This window comes from Haliotis rufescens, unplaced genomic scaffold, assembly GCF_023055435.1.
Source record: "Haliotis rufescens isolate VD_foot unplaced genomic scaffold, xgHalRufe1.0.p SCAF_4, whole genome shotgun sequence".
NCBI classification, from domain to species: Eukaryota; Metazoa; Mollusca; class Gastropoda; order Lepetellida; family Haliotidae; genus Haliotis; species Haliotis rufescens.
In genome coordinates, this window is record NW_025964112.1 from 42,209,278 (window position 1) to 42,236,175 (window position 26,898).

The 26,898-nt window shown below is 40.9% G+C and overlaps 1 protein-coding gene across 1 annotated transcript in view; it reads left to right on the forward strand.

The window, feature by feature from the left end:
- Positions 1 to 26,898, forward strand: part of LOC124135985 — an 81,257-nt gene that overhangs the window by 46,661 nt on the left and 7,698 nt on the right. Inside the window, exons 23-42 of the mRNA XM_046501720.2 lie at positions 927 to 1,049; positions 1,879 to 2,010; positions 2,398 to 2,517; positions 3,762 to 3,878; positions 5,639 to 5,890; positions 7,133 to 7,255; positions 10,053 to 10,181; positions 11,767 to 11,892; positions 14,453 to 14,578; positions 17,453 to 17,707; positions 18,078 to 18,200; positions 18,493 to 18,618; positions 19,359 to 19,478; positions 20,221 to 20,343; positions 20,836 to 21,093; positions 22,612 to 22,875; positions 23,344 to 23,463; positions 23,847 to 23,962; positions 24,767 to 24,831; positions 25,904 to 26,070. Of these exons, the coding sequence (XP_046357676.2) occupies positions 927 to 1,049; positions 1,879 to 2,010; positions 2,398 to 2,517; positions 3,762 to 3,878; positions 5,639 to 5,890; positions 7,133 to 7,255; positions 10,053 to 10,181; positions 11,767 to 11,892; positions 14,453 to 14,578; positions 17,453 to 17,707; positions 18,078 to 18,200; positions 18,493 to 18,618; positions 19,359 to 19,478; positions 20,221 to 20,343; positions 20,836 to 21,093; positions 22,612 to 22,875; positions 23,344 to 23,463; positions 23,847 to 23,962; positions 24,767 to 24,831; positions 25,904 to 26,070 (2,985 nt within the window). The remainder of the gene's footprint in view (positions 1 to 926; positions 1,050 to 1,878; positions 2,011 to 2,397; positions 2,518 to 3,761; positions 3,879 to 5,638; positions 5,891 to 7,132; positions 7,256 to 10,052; positions 10,182 to 11,766; positions 11,893 to 14,452; positions 14,579 to 17,452; positions 17,708 to 18,077; positions 18,201 to 18,492; positions 18,619 to 19,358; positions 19,479 to 20,220; positions 20,344 to 20,835; positions 21,094 to 22,611; positions 22,876 to 23,343; positions 23,464 to 23,846; positions 23,963 to 24,766; positions 24,832 to 25,903; positions 26,071 to 26,898) is intronic.

Genomic DNA, 26,898 nt, shown 5'->3' on the forward strand with positions numbered 1-26,898 from the left:
TTCTTAATAGGCCATTCTATATTTCAGGGCTGGTAGGGTAGCACAGTGGTTAAAGCATTGGCTTGTCACAACAAAAAACGGTGTTTAATTCCAAAATGTGTGAAACCTCATGGTGTTACCTCCCCTGATTTTGTATTGAATGTAGCACATGCCAAATTTACAAACAGAAACTCACACTACGAAAATGCAGTTTTCATGGTTTTCTGTATGAAGTTAAAATATTTGTTGCAGTCAGAGTGAAAAATGAAGAGTATGTCGGATGTTAACAATTTCTACTTTACATTAGAGTGAGTGAGTGAGTTTTGTTTAATGTCACTTTAACAGTATTTCAGTTATGTCACAGCTTGTCAGCTTGATGTGTAGGGCTGGCTATCGATACAGGCCATAGAGATTAATAATCGTTAAGTAAATATTTATCAATAAATATCGGAGAAGTAACTTTGAGCAAATATGCAAAAGAGTCTGAAAGAAATCAACTCACTTCATGCCACTGGTGAGTGGTGACACATTTATGCATGGATTACTTGGTGGACATTAGAGTAATAACAAAAACAGTTGTTCTTCTTTGGCAGTTGGCATGATTGGCAATAACAAGTTTTGGTTAATTTAAATTTTTTCATCACAATTGTTTATGTAAGATATAAGCACAATATATGACACAATTTTCATATCAATAATTGTTTTTAGCCAGCCCTATTGATGTGAGAGGAAAGTGATGTAGGGCTTAGATGCTGACCACTTTGGTGTTTGCTGACAAAGGTGTTTTCTGACAAAGAATATTAAAATGACCGGTGCAAATCTGGGATTCCATCCAGTGATCATAGGTTCCTGGTATGCCTAAGGGACGCAGCTCTTCGCAGCAAATTGCATCCCTTTTGATGACTTGACCACAATCATGAAGTAATGTGTCCTGTAATGTGTTCCAGATGTGAACGAGTGCCTGGCTGGAGATGGCTGCCCTGGCAACTCTGTCTGCTACAACACCAAGGGCTCCTTCACATGCGCCTGTCTGAGTGGGTATCGGAAAAACTCCCAGGGAAAGTGTGTTGGTAGGTACCTGTTGAGATCGATGTTGGAAAAACTCGGAAATTCGGTTTGCGGTATTTGCTAAGATCGATGTTGGAAACCTCGGAAATTGGGTTGGCGTTATTTGTTAAGATCGATGGTGGAAAAACTCGGAAAAAGGGTTTGCGGTATTAATAAGATCAATGGTGGAAAAACTCCGAAATTTGGCCAGCAGTATCTGTTGAGATTGCTTACACTAAAATATGGAGATTTTGTTTATGGCATTTTTTATATAGATGTTACAAAGAGGTGTAAGTTACAGACGAACCAGTGGTTTATTTTATGAACACGCAATGACATGCAATCAACCCAACCAATCCATTTTAGTCAACTTTTGGACTGCCTGTGTGGTCTTCTAGATAGAGTGTCTGCCAGGAGGGTGGAAGGTTGGTGGTCTGAACCTCTGGCTACATCATACCAATGAAGGTACTTGATATTATTAAACCCTTATAACAGGAATAAGTCAGGACTGGTACAAGCAGCCGCACACACGTGCATGCACGTCGCTGTATGAGTGCAGTAATCTTGAACACAATCTTAAACCCCACTTCACCTCACTGAGTCGACTTGATAAACATGAGATGCTCAGGGACCCATGCAAACCCAGCATCTCATGGTCACCAACTCAGGCCCCGAGAGTTCCACAAAATGGTGGTCCGACAACTGGTAGTCTAGGTCACGTAATTTGTGTACCCCCCCCCCCCCCCCCCGACAAGTGTAATTCATTGTCCTATGTTGTATTAAAGCTCTAGGAACCTACAAGTTTATTCATTTCCTTTGGAAGCTACTGTATCTTGAACTACTTTCCTGCAGACATAGATGAATGTACCGAACATCGATACAACTGCAGCCAAACCTGTGTCAACACAGGCGGAGGGTACCGCTGTGACTGCCTCTCAGGGTTTGTGCTGAGCACTGATGGTAAAACCTGCACACAGATGCAAGGTGAGTCTCTCACTCAGGTAAACATGCACACAAGTTCAAAAAGGGTTTCTTAGACTAAAATATCAGTTCCCTGCAAGTTCATTTATGTCAAGAAATAACCAAAGTGGACAAGTTGTCTTCTAGTAAGGAGGGCAGTGAGGTAGTCTAGCAGTTAAAGCATTCTCCCTTCGTGCCGAAGGCCCTGGGTTTGATTCCCCACATGGGCACAATGTATGAATCCCGTTTCTGGTGTCCACTGCCGTGATATTGCTGGAATATTGCTAAAAGTGGATAAAACCATACTCACTCACCCGATTGAAGTAGGGTAAGTAGATTTTGATCATTAACTTGTGATGAACATTCTAATAATGCTGCCATGACTATGACACACATCTGCTTCACTTTCAGTGCCGAGCTCTTGCTTTACATTCGGCTGTGCCCATCTATGTGCTCTCAATGAAGACAACAGCCCCCAGTGTTACTGCCAGGCTGGGTTCAAACTCGGACCTGATGGAAAGACATGCTCAGGTATAATAGTACAAGACATACAATATGCATGCGTGCAAGAGACACAACACACTTGCCATTGAAATGATAAATCTGCCTCAAAGGGACGAACAACCGTCTGCAAAGACCTCATTGCATGACCAAGCCGTGTCCGATAGTTGTATGTGTGCGTTTTTTTATGTTGATTGGTCAATTGAAGTGATATGACATCAAATTGCTTCAGTGTCAAGATCAATACTTTTTGATGTCATCCATTGTTCATGACATCGTCAGAATAATAGGCTGACTTCAGTGAAGTGTCTGACATTTCATATGTTTTATTTTATGCATTTTTCTTCATTTCCTGTATGCGAATGGAATGAGTACCGGTAGTATATTATCTACCTAACACACATTACAATGTTGACTTAGCCTAGATACAAGGCTACTGAGATGCTGATAAATCAGAATACTTTTTCAAGTACAGGTAAATGAATGCCAGCAAGATATAGTTTATGTCCATTTCCTAAGGTCTATGGAAAGTGTGTTGGAAACATAAAATTGTTGCTAAATGTTGTTTCATATTTTCTTTCAGCCATTGGGTTTTTCCCTTCCCATGATGTTTACATTTTCAACCAAACTCTCACTGTCATGTTTTATCCTTTACAAGAATGACCTCCTCAAAACTAAGAATTGCAGATTATCTGTCCCTTGTGAATGAATGCAAGGCCCACTGCTTCCACCATCCCCTTACTTGGGAAATAAACAACTTGTGGTTATTGTATAGGATTGGTTTATTCTCCCTGCAGTGTTTTATTGTACGACAAAAAAATGACTCGTTTATTTCTTATATGAGATGTCAACGTTATGTACAGACTCTTAAGGATGTTGATAAAATGTGCAAGCTTTAAAAATACCACACCTTGGCAATGTTGGACAAGTCTATTTTATGAACAGATGGGTTAAGTTTTGTATTTCCCGCATAATCTCACATATCCTCACATTGATTAACTGTACCTATTTATCATATCTCTCCCACTTTTATCTGCGTATGGGGAACAAACTCACCAGACAATTACCTCTAAAAAATAACGACGTCCAATATATGACATTAAGTTGCAAGCGCATATTCAAATCTCTAGAAATGATGTCATGATAGAACAATGTTTTATCGTGAAATAAGCCATGCTTCCTTCTTCATTCCTCTTTGCGATTTATGATGTAGCTATCTTATATTTCTTAATAGCTTGTTGGTTATTCCCTGTTTCCCTCCCTGTGTTTGCTAGACATGAACGAGTGTGGGATGAGCCTGTGTTCCCAGACCTGTCTCAACACTGATGGTGGCTACACCTGCTCCTGCTATCAAGGGTTCTACCTGGATGATGACGGTTATTCTTGTACAGGTAAGTGTAATCATCACCTGAAACCAGAGCACCTTATATGAGGAGAAACAGCCCTATCTGAGAGTTTCTGGCAAGGTCTGGTCCTCTCATGAAACAGAGCACTTTATATGAGGAGAAACAGGCCTATCTGAGAGTTTCTGGCAAGGTCTGGTCCTCAGGAAACCAGAACACTTTATGTGAGGAGAAACAGGCCTATCTGAGAGGTTCTGGCAAGGTCTTGCTCTCTCATGAAACTAGAGCCCTTTTTATATGAGGAGAAACAGGCCTCTCTGAGAGTTTCTTGCAAGGTCTGGTCCTGATGAAACCAGAACACCTTATATGAGGAGAAACAGGCCTATCTGAGAGTTTCTGGCAAGGTCTGGTCCTGATGAAACCAGAACACCTTACATGAGGAGAAACAGGCCTATCTGAGAGTTTCTGGCAAGGTCTGGTCCTGATGAAACCAGAGCACATTATATGAGGAGAAACAGTCCTATCTGACAGTTTCTTGCAAGGTCTGGTCCTGATGAAACCAGAACACCTTATATGAGGAGAAACAGGCCTCTCTGAGGGGTTCTTGCAAGGTCTGGTCCTGATGAAACCAGAACACCTTATATGAGGAGAAACAGGCCTATCTGAGAGTTTCTGGCAAGGTCTGGTCCTGATGAAACCAGAGCACATTATATGAGGAGAAACAGGCCTATCTGAGAGTTTCTGGCAAGGTCTGGTCCTGATGAAACCAGAACACCTTATATGAGGAGAAACAGGCCTCTCTGAGAGTTTCTGGCAAGGTCTGGTCCTCTCATGAAACCAGAGCACTTTATATGAGGAGAAACAGGCCTATCTGAGAGTTTCTGGCAAGGTCTGGTCTTCTCATGAAACCAGAGCACCTTATATAAGGAGAAACAGGCCTCTCTGAGAGTTTCTGGCAAGGTCTGGTCCTCATGAAACCAGAGCACTTTATGTGAGGAGAAACAGGTCTATCTGAGAGGTTCTGGCAAGGTCTGGTCCTCTCATGAAACCAGAGCACTTTATATGAGGAGAAACAGGCCTATCTGAGAGTTTCTGGCAAGGTCTGGCTCTCTCATGAAACTAGATCACCTTATATGAGGAGAAACAGGCCTCTCTGAGAGTTTCTTGCAAGGTCTGGTCCTGATGAAAGCAGAACACCTTATATGAGGAGAAACAGGCCTATCTGAGAGTTTCTGGGAAGGTCTGGTCCGCTCATGAAACAGAGCACTTTATATGAGGAGAAACAGGCCTCTCTGAGAGTTTCTGGCAAGGTCTGGTCCTCAGGAAACCAGAACACTTTATGTGAGGAGAAACAGGCCTATCTGAGAGGTTCTGGCAAGGTCTGGTCCTCAGGAAACCAGAACACTTTATGTGAGGAGAAACAGGCCTATCTGAGAGGTTCTGGCAAGGTCTTGCTCTCTCATGAAACTAGAGCACTTTTTATATGAGGAGAAACAGGCCTATCTGAGAGTTTCTCACAAGGTCTTGCTCTCTCATGAAACCAGAGCACTTTATATGAGGAGAAACAGGCCTATCTGTGAAGCTTCTGGCAAGGTCTGGTTATCTCATGAAACCAGAGCACCTTATAAGAGGAGAAACAGGCCTTTCTGACAGTTTCTGGCAAGGTCTGGTCCTCGCCTGAAACCAGAGCACTTTATGTGAGGAGAGGCAAGTTCTGGGATTTTACATGCTTCCCTGAGAGTTTCTACCAAGGTCTAATACTGCTATACAAACCCATGTCCTAAATACTGGTTCAAAATCTGTTTCAGAATGCCCTTTCCCATTTTGGGGTCCATCTTGCAACAATACGTGTGAATGTAAAGGGCATGCCACCAACTGCGATCCTGTTCATGGATGTGTGTGTGTCGAGGGGTGGACTGGTGTCAACTGTGCAGTCAACATCAACGAGTGTGGGCTCGACCCCAGCATATGCAGCAGTCAGCAGACATGTGTTGACACCCCAGGGTCCTACCAGTGCAGGTGCCCCGCAGGATTCAGGAAGCAGGGACTGGAGTGTATTGGTATTTAATGCTTAAGATTTTGCATGAATGCCTTTGCCTAGTTTACGGAGATTGTTCGAGCTTTTAAGTATCAAAACTAATACTTCAGATACTCTCCGTAAACTAGGAAAAGACATAGAAATCATATGGATCCCTGCCCACATCAGAGTGTTTGGTAATGAACACGCCGACAAAGCAGCTAAATCACCACTACAATTAAAAGAAGTAAGCTTCAACCTTCCAATATCTAAAAACGAAATTAATAATTTCACTTAGGAAAAAATCTTCCAAAAGTGGCAAAACAACTATCAGAAATCAAACTGCAGAATAAAACACCTGCTTCAAAAGCCACTTAAGAAACGAAAAATCCATCATGAAACAAATGAAATTGACAGGGCAAACTGGCCACACTAAACTAAACTCACACCTACACCAAATTAAAAATATCAAACCGGTAAATGCCTACATTGCAACCAAATAGAAACTCCTGAATACGTAATACACATGTACTACATTGCATATATTACCAACAACACAGAACAACACTAAAATCCATACTGAACTACAACAATCAAATGACACTAGCAACTCGATAACTTACAAAATAACTTACAATCCCATAAAGCACTAGGCATTTAACTAATCAAAACAGGCCTATTTCGGGAAGCATTTAAAAGGAAACAAAAACAAAAGCCGACAACAAACAAGCTACCAATAAAACATAAATCATAAATCTATATAAAAAACACACAACCACACAACCTCACAAACTCCTTTAATTCCCCTACCTTTTTAGTGTGGCATATTTCAAAATTCCAAATTTCGCCAAAATTAATTAGGCAACCATAAAGCCCCTCCAGGTTGCTTTACCTTTAGTACATACCCTTCTTGACCACATCAATAAATGGCCTGGCGGGCCTGTGAGGGAAATACGCATATGTCGGAAACCACACGTTATACCTCCATTAGTAAGTAAGTAAGTCAGTAAAGTTTTGCATCAGCCATATTGCGCCAAGAACAAGTTTTGGAACCAAAGAACACATCAATGTATTAAAGTAATATATACTGAACAAAAATAGTTAGGGATTATAAATATATTAGGGTATTAAACAGTTATATTGTGCCAAAACAGTTTTAATAGTATAAAAAAGAAGATGCATTCTTCATGATCAAGCAGTTCATTTAAGAACCCGGTGGCTATGTAATTTGATCATACAGTGTAAGCTACCATGACTCAAAGAATGATTCACTCCTTCAATGCAGATATCAATGAATGTGAAGCTATGACCAGCCCCTGCCAGTCCAACTTCCTGTGCCTGAACACAGCAGGATCCTTCAGCTGTCACTGTCAGGAGGGCTACACAGAGGTTGAGCAACAGTGTCTAGGTAAGCAGGTGACAGAAAGTGTCTAGGTAAGCAGGTGACAGAAAGTGTCTAGGTAAGCAGGTGTCAGTAAGTGTCTAGGTAAGCAGGTGATGAATGTGTCAAGGCAAGCAGCTGGCAAGAAATGTCTAGGTAAGCAGATGACAGAAAGTGTCTAGGTAAGCAGCTGATGAATGTGTCAAGGCAAGCAGCTGGCAAGAAATGTCTAGGTGAGCAGGTGACAGAAAGTATCTAGGTAAGCAGGTGACAGAAAGTGTCTATGTAAGCAGGTGTCAGAAAGTGTCTAGGTAAGCAGGTGACAGAAGATGTCTAGGGAAGCAGATGACAGAAAGTGTCTAGGTAAGCAGCTGATGAATATGTCAAGGCAAGCAGCTGGCAAGTAATGTCTTGGTGAGCAGGTGACAGAAAGTATCTAGGTAAGCAGGTGAAAGAAAGTGTCTAGGTAAGCAGGTGTCAGCAAGTGTCTAGGTTAGCAGGTGACAGAAAGTGTCTAGGTAAGCAGGTGTCAGAAAGTGTCTAGGTAAGCAGGTGACAGAAAGTGTCTAGGTTAGCAGGTGACAGAAAATGTCTAGGGAAGCAGGTGACAGAAGATTATCATTTGTTCCATGCAAAACATTAGTCTGGAGCAGAATCATAGCACAGAATTTAACAGTTTTGGATCAGACCTGCTTAACATGATATCTGAGCTAGTAGGCGTAAAGGATTGTGTCATGATGAGTGCAATGGTTTGTAACCATGATGTGTACAAGTGAGCACAACACACGTAGGTAAAAACAAGTCCAAAGTCAGCACAGATATGAGAACAGAAACGTGGATAAATCACACTGTGTCTGAAGGACAGCGATTCATGAGGCCACACACTTTGACTTGCTGTATTTTACAGATGTTTTACTCAGTCAGTAGGTGGGGGGATAAAAAGAAGGAAATTCAATTATATTTTAAGTTTTCTCCTCCGCTACAGGTCGGCTGGTATAAAAAAATAATAAATGGTTTAATTTGGGAGGAGAGCTGCAACACAGCTGTTGCTTTAAGCAATGCAGGGGCGGTCGGGGAGCCTAGTGGTTAAAGTGTTCGCTCGGCACGACGAAGACCCGGGTTCGATTCCCGACATGGGTACAATGTGTGTAGCCCATTTCTGGTGTCCCCCGCCGTGATGTTGCTGGAATATTGCTAAAGCGGCGTAAAACCATACTCACTCACTCACTTAAGCAATGCAAACCTGATCTGTCAAGCGGGAATACTATCGCATACTATCAATTTCTGGAACAAGAACTAACTTTATTTAGACTCCCATGTTTAATTTTTGTCAACTTCAGTGGGTCCCGGTTTACAAAATATTTTTGGGTGCAATATGCTGTCAGCTTATTGGCTGCAAGAAAAAAGAGCTAATTCTGGAGAGATGTATTCATTTCCACAACATTTACAGTCAGCAGATCCATAAAGCAAGTCAAAAAGTGGGGCCTAAAGATCAATTAACAGGCTGACAACACAGGCAGCATTGTCTTTCAGTCTAGATGTTAATTTTTCTGTCTAGATATAGGGTGGCCAGTAAGTGCATTGATATGGGGCTGTGACATTGATTTGTATCAGCTGATTTACTGCTTGAACGAGGGTCATGAGAAAGCTATGTCAGTCACACTGAACTGGGTCAGTGCAAAATAGTAACCTAATTGGCAAACTAGGTCAGGATGAATCAGTGCTGTCAGAAAGTAATCTGTCCCCAGATTCTCTGAACTCAAAAACAATCCATATTAATAACTGATATCAAATGTTTGTGAACAAAATGAATTAATATTTCATTTGCATTTTTATAAAGAAATATTGGTGAACAAATTAAAATTCCTATTTCATTTGCATTTTTATGAAGAAATATTGGTGAACAAAATAAAATTCCTATTTCATTTGCATTTTTATGAAGAAATATTGGTATTTCCCCTTGATAAATCCATAAGGGCACGCCATTTCAGTAACCAACCACACTACAAAGACAGCCATATCAGTAATTTGAACACGATTCCAATGTTTAATCACACTTGCTGCTACTGGCATGATGACCCGTGAAGATGCTGGTTACAATGAGTCTTCAGCAGCCAATGCTCGCCGTAAAAGGCGACTATGCTTGTCATAAGAGGCAACTAACGGGATCGGGTGGTCAGGCTCACTGACATGGTTGATGTATGTCATCGTATCCCAATTGCATGGATCGATGCTCATGATGTCAATCACTGGTTGCTCATGTAGCTGGAATATTGCTGAGTGCGGCATTAAACAACAAAGAAATAAACAAAACATTACCGACATCATCACATACTCTCTACGCATTTCAAATGAATGGTGACAGACTTTGCAAATTATTTTTTCAAAATTTATTCATTTCTAATATGCATTTATTTATATCAATAAACAAAACTTTAAGGAATTTCACAATCTGTTTGAGTCCTGAGGCCATTTAATTTTATGGAGGCCTACATAACATTTTGTAATACATGTATTAAAGAATAAAATAATTTAGAATGATGTATAATTTGTATTGCTTTTTCAACATCTTTGTTTATATATATTTGATTAAAACATTCAAAACCAAAAAACATGCTTCACAAATACTATTGACAACTGTCAAATGCCAACAAGTCAAATGATGCAGATTTGCAAATATATGTTTTATCAATACATGATACGTTCTGGGCATCAATATTGCCAATTCATTTTTCTTTTTTTATTGATTCCACCTACTGAACCATTCATAAAAACAATCTGTGTTATAAAAAGATAGATAAGGCATCTGTTGTTTCCTACCTAGATATTGACGAGTGCACAAATGGCCAATCCAGCTGTGAGCAGTTGTGTGTCAACGTACCTGGGACCTACAACTGCATGTGTCACTATGGTTACGAACTGAGCGATGACCGGAAAACATGTGACAAGACTTGTAAGTAAAAAATTATTGCCTTATTTATTATGACAAAAAATGAACAGTGAATAAATGATATTTGAAAAATTATTCTTAAAATTACCATGTGTTTATCAAACATGGATGGTTTGAAGTTTCATAAAACTTTGTTACTTAACATTATTTTGGTTATAAATTAGACCAAGTTCAGAAAAGTAATCCAGTCTCTGCCAACACCAGACCCTTGACTAATCCAGGCCTTTGTCAACACCAAACTCTTGACTAATCCAGGCCTCTGTCAACACCAAACTCTTGACTAATCCAAACTCTGACTAATCTAGACTCTGCCGACACCAAACTCTTGACTAATCCAGACCCAGTCAACACCAAACTCTTGACTAATCCAGGCCTCTGTCCACATCCAATCACTTGACTAATCCAGACTCTGCCAACACCAAACTCTTGACTAATCCAAACACTGCCAACACCAAACTCTTGACTAATCTAGACTCTGCCAACACCAAACTCTTGACTAATCCAGACCCAGTCAACACCAAACTCTTGACTTATCCAGACTCTGTCAACACCAAACTCTTGGCTAATCCAGACTATGTCAACACCAACTCTTGACTAATCCAGACCCAGTCAACACCAAACTCTTGACTAATCCAGGCCTCTGTCAACACCAAACTCTTGACTTATCCAGGCCTCTGCCAACACCACACCCTTGACTTATCCAGGCCTCTGTGAACACCAAACTCTTGACTAATCCAAACTCTTGACTAATCTAGACTCTGCCGACACCAAACTCTTGACTAATCCAGACCCAGTCAACACCAAACTCTTGACTAATCCAGACCCAGTCAACACCAAACTCTTGACTAATCCAGACCCTGTGAACACCAAACTCTTGGCTAATCCAGACTATATCAACACCAAACTCTTGACTAATCCAGACTCTGTCAACACCAAACTCTTGGCTAATCCAGACTATGTCAACACCAACTTTTGATTACTCCAGACTCTCTGCACACTAAACTCTTGACTAATCCAGACCCTGTGAACACCAAACTCTTGACTAATCCAGACTCTGTCAACACCAAACTCTTGGCTAATCCAGACTATGTCAACACCAAACTCTTGACTAATCTAGACTATGTCAACACCAAACTCTTGGCTAATCCAGACTTTATCAACACCAAACCCTTGACAAATCCAGTCTCTGTGCACACCAAACTCTTGACTATTCCAGGTTCTGTCAAAACAAAATTCTTGACTAATCTAGATGTACCTCACACTGGGCTGGCTGTTAACTCTTAACATTGTATCTTAGTATTCATGTGAAAACTACTATCAGTGCGGGACCAGTCATAATATGAATTGCTGTGCAACATTTAGCAATATGCACCCTCTCCACAGCAATTCCGGGGGCGGTCGGGTAGCCTAGTGGTTAAAGCGTTCACTCGTCACGCCGAAGACCCGGGTTCGATTCCCGACATGGGTACAATGTGTGAAGCTCATTTCTGGTGTCCCCCGCCGTGATGTTGCTGGAATATTGCTAAAAGCGGCGTAAAACCATACTCACTCACTCACAGCCATTCCTTTGAAACACTAACTATTTCAGTAGCAGCGTCATGTGTGGTGGCAGTGGGTGTTAGCTGCAGCCATTACTGTGTGACGGAGCAAAACCAGCCCTGGTGTGGATGTAACCGAGGATACAACCTGGCTGTGGACAGGAAGACATGTCTAGGTAATGTAGGATGTAAACGAGGATATGCCCTGGCAGCCGATGGGAGGACATGTCTAAGTAATGTAGGATGTAAACGCGGATATGCCCTGGCAGCCGATGGGAGGACATGTCTAGGTAATGTAGGATGTAAACGCGGATATGCCCTGGCAGCCGATGGGAGGACATGTCTAAGTAATGTAGGATGTAAACGCGGATATGCCCTGGCAGCCGATGGGAGGACATGTCTAGGTAATGTAGGATGTAAACGCGGATATGCCCTGGCAGCCGATGGGAGGACATGTCTAGGTAATGTAGGATGTAAACGAGGATATGCCCTGGCAGCCGATGGGAGGACATGTCTAAGTAATGTAGGATGTAAACGCGGATATGCCCTGGCAGCCGATGGGAGGACATGTCTAGGTAATGTAGGATGTAAACGCGGATATGCCCTGGCAGCCGATGGGAGGACATGTCTAAGTAATGTAGGATGTAAACGCGGATATGCCCTGGCAGCCGATGGGAGGACATGTCTAGGTAATGTAGGATGTAAACGCGGATATGCCCTGGCAGCCGATGGGAGGACATGTCTAGGTAATGTAGGATGTAAACGAGGATATGCCCTGGCAGCTGATGGGAGGACATGTCTAAGTAATGTAGGATGTAAACGCGGATATGCCCTGGCAGCCGATGGGAAGACATGTCTAGGTAATGTAGGATGTAACCGAGGATAGCTCTGGCAGCCGATGGGGGGACATGTCTAGGTAATGAAGGATGTAAATGCGGATATGCCCTGGCAGCCGATGGGAGGACATGTCTAGGTAATGTAGGATGTAAATGCGGACACGCCCTGGCAGCCGATGGGAGGACATGTCTAGGTAATGTAGGATGTAAACACGGATATGCCCTGGCAGCCGATGGGAGGACATGTCTAGGTAATGTAGAATGTAAACGCGGATAGGCCCTGGCAGCCGATGGGAGGACATGTCTAGGTAATGAAGGATGTAAACGCGGATATGCCCTGGCAGCCGATGGGAGGACATGTCTAGGTAATGTAGGATGTAAACGCGGATATGCCCTGGCAGCCGATGGGAGGACATGTCTAAGTAATGTAGGATGATACCGAGGATATGCCCTGGCAGCCGATGGGAGGACATGTCTAGGTAATGTAGGATGTAACCGAGGATAAGCCCTGTCTGTGGACGGGAGGACATGTCTAGGTAATGTAGGATTTAAACGAGGATACGCCCTGGCAGCCGACGGGGAGACATGTCTAGGTAATGTAGGATTTAAACGAGGATACGCCCTGGCAGCCGACGGGAAGACATGTCTAGGTAATGTAGGATTTAAACGAGGATACGCCCTGGCAGCCGACGGGAAGACATGTCTAGGTAATGTAGGATTTAAACGAGGATACGCCCTGGCAGCCGACGGGAAGACATGTCTAGGTAATGTAGGATTTAAACGAGGATACGCCCTGGCAGCCAACGGGAAGACATGTCTAGGTAATGTAGGATGTAACCGAGGATACGCCGTGGCATTCGATGGGAAGACATGTCTAGGTAATGTAGGATGATACTGAGGATAAGCCCTGTCTGTGGACGGGAAGACATGTGTAGGTAATGTAGGATGTTAAGGAGGATACGCCCTGGCAGCCGATGGGAAGACATGTCTAGGTAATGTAGAGAATAACCTTGGAACTGAAGGAATTGTGGATTATCTACCCCAAGGGCATTAATTTTGTAAATTTTAACATTAATTCACAACATGCCATCAACAGTGGATGATGTCTTATGCTATATTTTGCAATCTCATCAAAACTATTTCTTAGTTCTTACTGCTTAACAAAGATCTGAGAACATCCCAATAGAGGTTACATCTGAACTTTGACCGTCCAATGAAATGACCAACAAGAAATCAACATTAGCCGATCAGTAAGCAGCTTTCCTGAGCTATACAGCACTAGTATCAAACTGGTGACTTCCATTCCAGATTTCGCTTTGAAATATATTTTTTAAAAGTTCTCGATTCAAAATTCAAAAATTCAACAAAAGAACATTTTTATAGATGGCTGAGATTGTATGGCAGTACTTCCCTCCTTTCAAATGTTGTCCCATTGAAGCGAGAGACGATGATTTTGACGGATTCAGTCATACAGCCCATAACTGTCATTCAGAATATCCTGTTTTTTATTACCTTTTCCAGGTTACATGATTAGAAAACTCATTCCGACTGTCACTTTTCAGATCTGGTATGCTGTGTTTGGTTTGTTGAAAGGTCTTGACTTGACTCGTAATGGAATATTTGTTTAGTGGAAGCGCGAACTAAGATCTGATTCTAATGTGATTGCTAACTTGTGAAAAATTGCGTTCACAAGACATCAAGTTGATTTGGCCACTTTATAAAGAATGAAAACTGTAACAATTGAAATGAACGAGACAATCTGCTTGAGGCAAAAATTATAATGCTGAATGAGAATTACTCAAAGTAATGCATCTATAGAATTGATTTATGATCAATACTATTACATAGTCCACCTCCGACACCATCAATCATGTTACATGCAACATTTCACCTGTTCCAGACATCAACGAGTGCACCTCCAACTCCAGTAACCAGTGCAGCCATGAGTGTGAGAACATCCCGGGCACCTACAGGTGTTCATGTCCCCCAGGGATGTTGCTGCAGAATGATGAGCGGAAATGTGCAGGTACTGCATCAGATGAGGCCATTCCAGGGGATTCCAGGGCAGAATAGGCCCATAACCCCCATACTTAGCAGCAGGGAAGATACAGAATGTTACTTTCGTTATTGTCCTAAGCCTGACACTACATTTCTCTTAGTCTGGGAAGATTTAAAGACACAAGCCCATGGCAATTCCAAGGCTAATAGTATATGTTCTGTAAGCAAAAGGGATGACTAATTGACAGTGAGATCATGGCCTGTGGTTGTAGCCCCTTCTTTGATGCCTGAGTCTCGTAACATTCCTTTCGGTCAAGTAAGATTAACAGACACTAGCCCTTGGGGGATTCCAAGGCTAATAGTACACATTCTTGAAGCAAAAGGGATGACTACATTGAGATTTTAGCCTCTAGTTTGATGCCTAAGTCTCGTAACATTCCTTTCGGTCAAGTAAGATTAACAGACACTAACCCTTGGGGGATTCCAAGGCACATAGTACACACGACCATTTGCTGTATATTTGAGTCGAAATGCTTATATCGAACTATGTAACAAACTAATATTCGTGGTCCCTTTGAGTTTGTTATAACTGTATAGTTTACTGGAGTTTGATTTGTCATAATATTATTGAGATATCAACTCATTATGTGAACAGTGAAAATGGCGGACAAAGTGGGAGGTCATATTTAGTACTGTGATAATGGCAGACAAAGTGGCGAGGTCATATTTAGTACTGTGGTAATTGCAGACAAAGTGGCGAGGTCATATTTAGTACTGTGATAATGGCAGACAAGGTGACAAGGTTATATTTAGTACTGTGATAATGGCAGACAAAGTGGCGAGGTCATATTTAGTACTGTGGTAATGGCAGACAAAGCGACAAGGTCATATTTAGTACAATGATAATGGCAGACACAGTTACAAGATCATATTTAGTACTGTGATGATGGCAGACAAAGTGACAAGGTCATATTTACTACTGTAGTAATGGCAAACAAAGCGACAAGGTCATATTTAGTACTGTGGTGATGGCAGACAAAGTGACAAGGGCATATTTAGTACTGTAATGATGGCAGACAAAGCGACAAGGTCATATTTAGTACTGTAATGATGGCAGACAAGGTGACAAGGTTATATTTAGTACTGTGGTTATGGCAGACAAAGTGACAAGGTCATATTTAGTATTGTGGTAACGACAAACAAAGCGACAAGGTCATATTTAGTACTGTGATGATGGCAAACAAAGTGACAAGGTCATATTTAGTACTGTGATGATAGCAAACAAAGTGACAAGGTCATATTTAGTACTGTGATGATAGCAAACAAAGTGACAAGGTCATATTTAGTACTGTGATGATGGCAAACAAAGTGACAAGGTCATATTTAGTACTGTAATGATGGCAGACAAAGTGACAAGGTCATATTTAGTACTGTGGTTATGGCAGACAAGGTTATATTTAGTATTGTGGTAATGGCAAAGTGACAAGGTCATATTTAGTACTGTGGTAATGGCAGACAAAGTGACAAGATTATATTTAGTACTGTTGTAATGACAAAGTGACAAGGTCATATTTAGTACTGTAATGATGGCAGACAAAGTGACAAGGTCATATTTAGTACTATGGTTATGGCAGACGAAGTTACAAGGTCATATTTAGTACTATGGTTATGGCAGACAAAGTGACAAGGTCATATTTAGTACTGTGGTTATGGCAGACAAAGTGGCAAGGTTATATTCAGTACTGTGGTTATGGCAGACAAAGTGACAAGGTCATATTTAGTACTGTGGTTATGGCAGACAAAGTGACAAGGTCATATTCAGTACTGTGGTTATGGCAGACAAAGTGACAAGGTCATATTTAGTACTATGGTTATGGCAGACAAAGTGACAAGGTCATATTTAGTACTGTGGTTATGGCAGACAAAGTGACAAGGTTATATTTAGTACTATGGTTATGGCAGACAAAGTGACAAGGTCATATTTAGTACTGTGGTTATGGCAGACAAAGTGACAAGGTCATATTTAGTACTGTGGTTATGGCAGACGAAGTGACAAGGTCATATTTAGTACTGTGGTTATGGCAGACAAAGTGACAAGGTCATATGTAGTACTGTGGTTATGGCAGACAAAGTGACAAGGTCATATTTAGTATTGTGGTTATGGCAGACAAAGTGACAAGGTTATATTTAGTACTATGGTTATGGCAGACAAAGTGACAAGGTCATATTTAGTACTGTGGTTATGGCAGACAAAGTGACAAGGTCATATTTAGTACTGTGGTTATGGCAGACAAAGTGACAAGGTTATATTTAGTACTGTGGTTCTGGCAGACAAAGTGACAAGGTCATATTTAGTACTGTGGTTATGGCAGACAAAGTGACAAGGTCATATTTAGTACTGTGGTTATGGCAGACAAAGTGACAAGGTCATATGTAGTACTGTGGTTATGGCAGACAAAGTGACAAGGTCATATTTAGTACTGTGGTGATGGCAAAGTGACAAGGTCATATTTAGTACTGTGGTAATGGCAAAGTGACATGGTCATATTTAGTACTGTGGTAATGGCAAAGTGACAAGGTCATATTTAGTACTGTGGTTATGGCAGACAAAGTGACAAGGTCATATTTAGTACTGTGGTTATGGCAGACAAAGTGACAAGGTCATATTTAGTACTGTCGTGATGGAAGACAAAGTGACAAGGTCATATTTAGTACTGTGGTTATGGCAGACAAAGTGACAAGGTCATATTTAGTACTGTGGTTATGGCAGACAAAGTGACAAGGTCATATTTAGTACTGTGGTTATGGCAGACAAAGTGACAAGGTCATATTTAGTACTGTGGTTATGGCAATGTTGATAGGGGTATTCATATCCATCTTCTTCCTGTATGTTGTTGCCCAGCTTGTGACAGCCAGCACTGGGGCAGTGACTGCAGCAGCATGTGCAACTGTCACCCCCAGGGCTCCCAGGGGTGTGACAAGATGACGGGCTGCATGTGTCACAGCGGCTGGACCGGGGACAAGTGTGACCTGGACAAGAATGAGTGCTCCACCGTCACCTGCCAGGCCAACTCCGACTGCCATAACCTTCCAGGATCTTACCAATGTCGGTGCCGATCTGGCTACTCCCTCTCTGCTGACAACACCACTTGTGATGGTAAGTTGAATTAAATGATATAAACAATACCCTTTTGAAACTGTTACTTTTATTTGCAAACATGAACAAATTTGACCTCTAAATTGGTTACAGATGTGTTTCCTCATTCTGTTATTTATCAAATTTAATCTATTTATCTGACAAAAGTACAGTCTTAGAGGGGAACTTTGTGTTTTGTGTGAAACTAAGACATTTCCCTGTGTAACTAAAACATTGAAAGACATAATAAAACTTTGATTTGCAGATAAACAAAATGGGTGCAGAATATTGAATAAAAGTAGGACCAAGTCTATTCTTAAAAAATGTTCAAGCTAGTTTTGGATCTGACTTTGCAATATTTTACTGGATTGTTTGAGTACTGCTTTTTCAGAAATAAATGAGTGCTCAAGTTCAAAAGACAACATGTGTGATCATACCTGCCATGACACTGAAGGAAGCTACTACTGCAGCTGTAACCCTGGCTTTGTTCTTGAAGGGAAGGGCACCTGCAGAGGTAGGTGTATATATACTGTTCTATAGACAAGTGACCACACCTTCATGTCACTGAAGGAAGCTACTACTGCAGCTGTAACCCTGGCGTTGTTCTTGAAGGGAAGGGCACCTGCAGAGGTAGGTGTATATATACTGTAGACAACATATACTGTCAATACTCATATTGTTGATAGTCATGTTTAGATATAAATGCAATGTTCAATTATTGAGAGCAATGACCACTCGTATTTATTGTATTTAATTCACACTTGCGTTAATTTCAAGATTTACAGTATTTGAATGGACTGTTTCAGATATTGATGAGTGTCGCCTTGCTACAAGTGGGTGTTCACAGGACTGCTCCAACACCCTCGGGGGATATATATGTGAGTGCTTCGAGGGCTTCACTCTTGACGGAAGTGATGGAAAATCGTGTATACGTAAGTTGCATTGTTACTGATGAAAATTTACAGATATAGTTACTGGTATCTTAATTAGCTATGAAATAATACTGGAAATGTTCTACCTGTAGCATAAGCTAAGATACCTCAAGGCCAGGATAGGCAGCCATTACTCCATGCATCAGGAATCACTTTGTTTGACTTAGTTTTGATGGCGTCTGAATGAATTGGAAAATTTGACTTAATTTGTGTATTTCAGAAAAAAATATTTTCTGTAAGATTGTGTTTAATGAACATTTTAGGTGAAGAAATGTATGTTTTAGTAAGCCATTATTTACTAAACATTCTAGGAAACATTGAAATATGTAAATTAATTTGCAAATCAAAGTCGGAGGTAATATTATTGGTTGTATTATCAATACAAATTCTCACAGGACTTTGAAGTTAGTTACATTGTTTTAAACATTTATCAAGTAATATATAAATATAAAAGAAGTATAATTAAAAGAGGTTTGACCATGCTCAGTGCAAGCTATATATATATTCTTGCTGGGATGAGATTTGAAGTGGGATGGCACAGTGGTCACAGCATGGCCTCATGGTGACAAAGACCTGGGTTCTATTCTCAACATTGGTACAATATGTAAAGCTAATTCCTCATTTCCCTGCAGTGATATGGGTGGGATTAATATTGCTAAAAGAGGCTTGAAATCCAACTCACTCACAAAGCGGTGAATATGCAAGTGCTAAGTACATGCCGCCATGTGTTTTTCATGTAGAGACGACTGAGTGCTCCAACAGGACGAGCTGTTCACAAGGGTGTCAGGTCAGTGGTGCTGCAGAGATTTGTTTCTGTCGTCCTGGCTATCACCTCAACACAGATGGCGTCACTTGTGATGGTAGGTCAATATTGGAAAATACTTGGAACAAATTAGTCACCAAAGTTGTGATTGTTTGTTTGTCTGTTTGTTGTTTATCACCACACTCTGCAGTTTTCCAGCTGTATGAAGGTAGTAAATAATCGTGTCTGGTCCTGACAATCCAGTGATTGACAGCATGAGTATCAATCTATGCAGTTGGGATACAATAAAATTTGCGTATTCCAATTGTGTAGATTGATGCTCATGCTGTCAGTCACCTGATTGTCTGGTCCAGTAAGAATTAACTTCAAGATTTTTGCATTTACATGAAAACTGGTGTGCACATTGTGTAATTACATAATTATATTGAAGTCAGTTGTTATAAATAACTGTGTCAACAACACTCATCACAGTTTGCTTATGTAATGATTTACACAAAGTAACTGTACACTACAATAGGAAATCAGTGACATCATTCAGCCCAATAATGCAACACAAGCCCCGTCCATTTTTTGGAATCATGATCACTCAAAAATTGCCTGGTTTGGCTCTCAAATGACATGGAATCACTTGCAAGTTTTTATTGAATAATTTCCCACTCAATAAACAAAACTGAATTTCAGTAACATGTAAATAACAGGATTAAAATAAATACAGGTGGTGACGTCTCTTCAGAAACGTGGCAGTGAACAGTCTGGGTATTTGTAATACATGTAGTGGAATGGAGATGTGATACCCTGGATAGTCGAGGATGAGCACTCATATGACAGATTTGTTCCAGACATCAAGGAGTGTGAGTTGTCTCCCCCTCGGTGCTCCCAAGGCTGTGTCGAGTCTGTGGGATCCTACACATGTACCTGTGATGCAGGATTTTCCCTGGCAGCTGACAAAACAACTTGTCGAGGTAAATGTCTTATAAACATACAAACCTTATGAATCAAAGCTCATTAATCTTAGGTCTGAACTCACTGATTGAAATATATGTGGTCCTTAGACCGATGAAATACATCAGTCACCAGTAAATAAGTAAGTCTGGGCCAGACAATCCAGTGATCGACATCATGAGCATTGTTCCATGCAATGGGGATATGATGACATGCATCAACAAAGTCAGTGAATCTGACGGTCTGACCCACACACCCCACACCCCACACCCCACACCCCACACCCCAAATTATTAACTTATCCCACTTATGTTCTTAACTTTCAAAATACTATTGCAATACTTAAATGGCCATGAGGGGCAGTCGGGTAGCCTAGTAGTTAAAGCGTTTGCTTCTCCTTGCTGGAATATTGCTAAAAGCAGCGTAAAACCATAGTCACACACTCACTAAATGGCCATGATTATTATGAAGATAAAATTTTGTATGTATTTTACTTGATATGTCCTCCTCAGCATGTTCATATGGCAAGTATGGACCCAACTGTGCACAGACCTGCAGCTGTGATGCCTCAAACACCATCAGCTGTAATGCAACTGATGGCAGCTGTAGCTGTAGGACTGGGTGGAAAGGAACGACGTGCACGGAGGATGTACCAGAATGTACCGACACCCCAGCTATTTGCGGCACCAACGGCGTTTGTAGCGAGAGGAACGGTTCCTATTCCTGCACCTGTCTACCCGGTCATGTCAGAACTAATAATTCTTGCAGTGGTAAGTACAGGATAAAAATCATTTATCATCCCAAACTAGCTTCCACAGGAAATATCACTTCAGGAGATCAAACGATTTCTCCTTACTAAGTGGATAACTCTGTTATAAAAATCTAGACCAGAAAATAAATCTGAGGGACACAAAGTAATATTCAATGTACCAAATTTTTGAAAAGAAATATAAAGGTCCTGTAATTAAAGTAAATGTACTTATGAAATCGTAGAGTCAGGTACACTACACCTTTTCATTACTTAACTGGACCCTGATATTTCCAGTTATTTAGAACAACACAAGAGAAGGGGGATTAAATGGAGTAATGTATGCAGGTGCTTGTGAGATACTAAAATACTAGTTAATGATAACTGAACAGTTACTGTTGCTATGGTAACTACCACTGCCAATTGCAATTAGCAGCTAGCCCATTGCAAAGCATATGTAGCAACGTAGCAAACGATCATAGTGCTACGATTGTCGTAAGTCCATGTTGAAGTATAGGAGTTACGGTCACCTTAGCACTACAATCACTCTGTTGAATGTATTGACGTTTAGTAGTACTGGTACTAAATGAGAATATGGTTTGTATACAAGCTATAAAGTACCCCATGCTTGTTGTAAAAGCATGCTAATGGGGATTGCATGGTGATTATGTGTTTCCTGGTTGATTGTGTGTCATCGCACCCAACTTACATGCAATCGACAACTGGTTCTCTGATGCGCACTTTGTAGGCTTGAACTTTGCTGACAACAGCGCTAAACAACATTCACCAGGTCATCATTAAGTGAACTGTATTAGCTTCTGTCAACTGTTCTTGCCTCTTTTCTTTATATCTGTAGGAGGGTCCTGATGGGGGAGATCAGTAGTCAGTAAAATTAGGGGCCTTTAGTCATTAGTAATTTATTTTTCAGGTTATTTAAAAAAACCGAGTTGAATCTAAAATGTGTAATCATCACATGTGTATGACAACAGCGCTAAACAACATTCACCAGGTCATCATTAAGTGAACTGTATTAGCTTCTGTCAACTGTTTTTGCCTCTTTTCTTTATATCTGTAGGAGGGTCCTGATGGGGGAGATCAGTAGTCAGTAAAATTAGGGGCCTTTAGTCATTAGTAATTTATTTTTCAGGTTATTTAAAAAAACCGAGTTGAATCTAAAATGTGTATTCATCTCTATGTGACTGCGGATTGTCAGTCTGTAGGGAAGGTACCGTAGGGAAACATGGGGACAGCTGGTTCTGCTTTCGTTTCCTTGCTGCAATTCATGTTTTGCAATTACCTAACTGGTTTGGTTGTGTCATCAAATCTAGTTATATGACTTTTATGAAATTTTAACACAATTATGATAAAGAGTAAAATTATAATTTACACTGGGCATATTTCATGGACATTTTATGTTAATCTTTTGCTTACGATCGATTTTTTAGCCATTTATAAAACATCGGGACAGACCTGTGTCATTTTTCATTGTTCACATTAGCATGTAGAAAAATGTGAATATCAGAAAAAGTTGTAATTTCAGTATGTGATGCCAAACACTATGGAGAGAACTGTGCCCGCCAGTGCACCTGTGTCTTTGCCAATACCCAGTCCTGTGACGCAGTGACCGGCAGTTGTACATGTAGACCTCAGTGGACAGGAAGCTCTTGTGATGAGGATGTGGATGAATGTACAGACTCCGCCCCCGTGTGCACAGCAGCCAATCAGAAGTGTCGCAACAAACTGGGATCATTTGAATGTGACTGTGATGCTGGATATGTCAAAGCTGCCAATAATGTGTGTGTTGGTGAGTGAGTCATTGATAGGCAGGGTTTAATGGGTATTCCAAGAATATTGGTCTCCAGCAACCTTTGCTGGTCAAGAGGCGACTAAATGGATTGGGTGGTCAGGCTTGGTAACTTGGTTGATTTCTTGTCATCGCATCTCAATGCGTGGATCAATGCTCATGATAGCAATCAATGGATTGCCTTGTCCAGACTTTATTATTAACAGACCGCCGTCATATAGCTGGAATATTGCTGAGTGCGGCATTAAACAACAAACAAACAAACAAACAAACATCTCTGCATGTTGCTGACAACACATATTCTGTGATATTCTTTTGGTAGAGGTGATATTTCAGTTAGTTTTTCTGCAGTTTCTTTCTCAAAATAACAATGGTTTAGATTCGGGATGACCTACTTAACCTGCAACAATCACTCAGTACAGATGACTCATTATTCCTATTTCCATCACCATTTGATGATATTTTCAGACGAGAACGAGTGTTTGCAGCGCCACCTTCACAGCTGTGAGTATGACTGTGTGAACCTGCCCGGGACTTACGCCTGTGTATGCCCACGGGGGTACTCAGGGGCAGGTAACTACTGTCAAGGTAAGAATACCTCATTACTTTCACTGGTCATGGTATGACAAAATTAATTATTCGGAGGCAAACTTCATATGTAAGGCCAGGCTTTTTTAAAAACTTGGTTTTCAAATCCGCCAATTTAAAAAAAGTGAAAAGTGAAAAAAATATAAATCGAAATGCAATACATACAAGAAACATATATATTTGAGATTGGACTTGGATTTTTTTCAGCTAACATCCTGAATGTTTGGGCCAACTGTCAGTGAAACAATAAAATAAATGTTTGGCCTGATAAGACCTAATTTTAAGCCACATAGATGTGAACATCATTAGTATGGCTGTGTATAATAACATATGGAGAAGAGAAGCTTAAGAAGTTTTCTGACAGCCTGTGTTTCATTCTGCAGCCGCATTCATCAGGTACAACACAACCATCACCCTCAACTTGGATCGGCGCATCGTCATCAACGGTATTTCCTCATCTCTCCTGTATGTCAGTCTGCAAGACAGCATCTCTACCGCTGTGAGTCACCATCTAAGTCATACATAGTATGCCCGTGAAGATCCGGGTTAGAATAGGTCTTCGGCAAACCATGATTGCTGTAAAAGGCGACTAAGGGGATCAGGTGATCAGGCTCACTGACTTGACTGATGCATGTCGTCGTATCCTAATTGAGTGGATCAATGCTCTTGATGTCAATCACTGGATTGTCTGATGAAGACTCAATTATTTACAGACCCCCATCATATGGCTAGAATATTGCTGAGTGGGGCGTTTAACACTAAAGAAACAAGTCATACATAGTATCTTGATGTCACGGTTCACCATCTTAGTGAAACAGTGTCCTGATAGTAACACAGTTCAACATCTTAGTAAAACATAGTGTCCTGATAGTAACACAGTTCACCATCTTAGTGTTACATAGTGTCCTGATAGTAACACAGTTCACCATCTTAGTAATACACAGTGTCCTGTCAGTAAAACAGTTCACCATCTTAGTAATACATAGTGTCCTGATAGTAACACAGTTCACCATCTTAGTGATACATAGTGTCATGATCATAACACAGTTCACCATCTTAGTAATACACAGTGTCCTGATAGTAACATCGCTCACCATCTTAGTAATACACAGTGTCCTGTTAGTAAAACAGTTCAACATCTTAGTAATCCTGATAGTAGCATCGTTCACGGTCATAGAAACATATTTGGATCTCTTGAAAGGTTTTCTTAACTATGAGGACTTAGAAGACGTTTAGACTTGTTGATTTTGTATTATTCAACATAATAGATGATACATCACATGACATAAGCCCTGCTTTCCAGGTGGATTCTGTTGTGGAGACTGTGGCACGAGAAGCCTTTGTGCCCAGCAAGACAGGCTCACTGAGGTGAGTGAGTTCGGTTTGATCCCTCTTTGAATAGTATTTCAGTTATATCATGGTGTGCTGGTTTGAAGTGGGAGGAAAGCGTGAGGTGATGCAGTCAAAGATATTCACTGCTTTTAGACTGTTGTACAATACCATCTCCTCTATTGATTCCGCCCTCACAAAATGGCTCTTGAGGAATGCATTCATATGGCTCTGCCCATCTTCCCGAAGCAAGAGAGTTAACTGACTTTAAAAGAACTAGGCTGGAATTCCTGGGCTCGAGCGTAGCGCCACCAGTGGCTATTACCAGTAATGTCCCTTCTAAACCTCTCCTATGGACCAATCACATTCCACCTCTCGTATCACTGGCGTTTGCTTCACACAAACTGGTGGCGCCCAGTCAGGACGATCTGATCGATAATCAAGTTCTATATCATGATACAACGGGTCTTACATCGCGAAATGCATCAAATCACGTGAGCACCTTGATTAAAAAAATGAAAAGATTTGGAAAATATCTGCTGACAACAAGTTGGCAGTGTACATGCTTTGCAAATCCTGCAATCCACCAAAATCTGCACAACAGTTTACGAACCGGATTTCGATTTCGGTGCGCGATTTGGATTGGACTCATTAGTCCAGCCAAAATGTAACTCCATAATACCAGCCTAGTTCGGCAAGGGTGGAAACTGGACTTGTATAGTCAGTTTACTCTCTTGCCTCGGGAAGAAGGGCTCTGCTATGACAGATAAGTATCACAAGGTTTGGATTGGTTTGTAAGTGACATGGAAACATGACAATTTTTTTCTCAAATACAGGCAAGACCAACGTATTTTCTTCTTTTATGGTCAAATCTACCCTAAATCTTATATAAGTTTTAAAAAATCAGAATGTGTTTATTTGAGACAATGCCTATTTGGCATACTTTCCGTTGTCTAAACACTTTTATTTCAAGTGGTCATTTAAGGATTTAACCCCAAAGCCACCCTGACAACAATGTTTTTGGCCTTCTGACTTTTGGCATTTTGACAAAATTAAACTGTAAAACTAATTATATTGGTTTGGCCCTTTCAAGTTAATAATTTCCTTGCAGGAGTGGGAGTGTGGTAGCTGATGTGGAGCTGCGTGTCGATACGAGGAACACAGACATCCCCTGGTCCATTCTGGCCGCCATCTTGCAAAAGCTTGCTGCCACGCCAACTCTTCCTGTCAGTGGACAGACCGTTCCTCTGCAGGCTGTGGCTTATAATGGCACCAAGAGTAGGTAGCTTAACGTGAGCTGGACTAGCCTAGAAATCTGACAGTCATTGAAAATTTGTTTCAAATTGTTTAAACATGACTTTGGTTGTCTACTAATATGTCATGATGTATACTACTCAAAAGAAGTTAAAGAACGCCCAGTTCTTTCATATTACTATAGTTAATCAGTCCCTTTTATCCCCTCTATCAGTAAATGTTTTTCCTTCTTTCTAAGGCTAAAAAAACTAATGGTTCTCAGGCACCGCCTGCATTATCACTGAGTTTGCCGCATGTTTCGCTTTTATTATCCCCCGCCCCAACGAAGTTGGCGGGGGATATAGAAATGGGTTCCGTCCGTGTGTGCGTGTGTGTGTGCGTGTGTGTGCGTCCCGAAATCGTTTCCGGAGCATAACTCAGAAACCGTTAAATATTTCTCTACGAAACTTTGCATGGCTATCAGACTCATGCTGAACTGGTGCCTTTTGCTATTTAGGAATTTTATAAATTTCCATGGCAACAAGTTGGACTTAGGTTCTAAAAGGGTGCTGTTCGTTTCCGGAGTGTAACTCAAAAACCGTTAAATAATTTCTTACAAAACTTTGCATGTTTACCAGACACATACTGAACTGGTGCCTTTGCTATTGAGAAGTTTTATAAATTTTTATTTTTTACGTTTCCATGGCAACAAGTTGGACTTAGGTTCTAAAAGGGTGCTGTTCGTTTCCGGAGTGTAACTCAAAAAACGTTAAATACTTTCTTACAAAACTTTGCATGTCTACTAGGCACATACTGAACTGGTGCCTTTTGCTATTTAGGAATTATATAAATTTTTATTTTTTACGTTTCCAT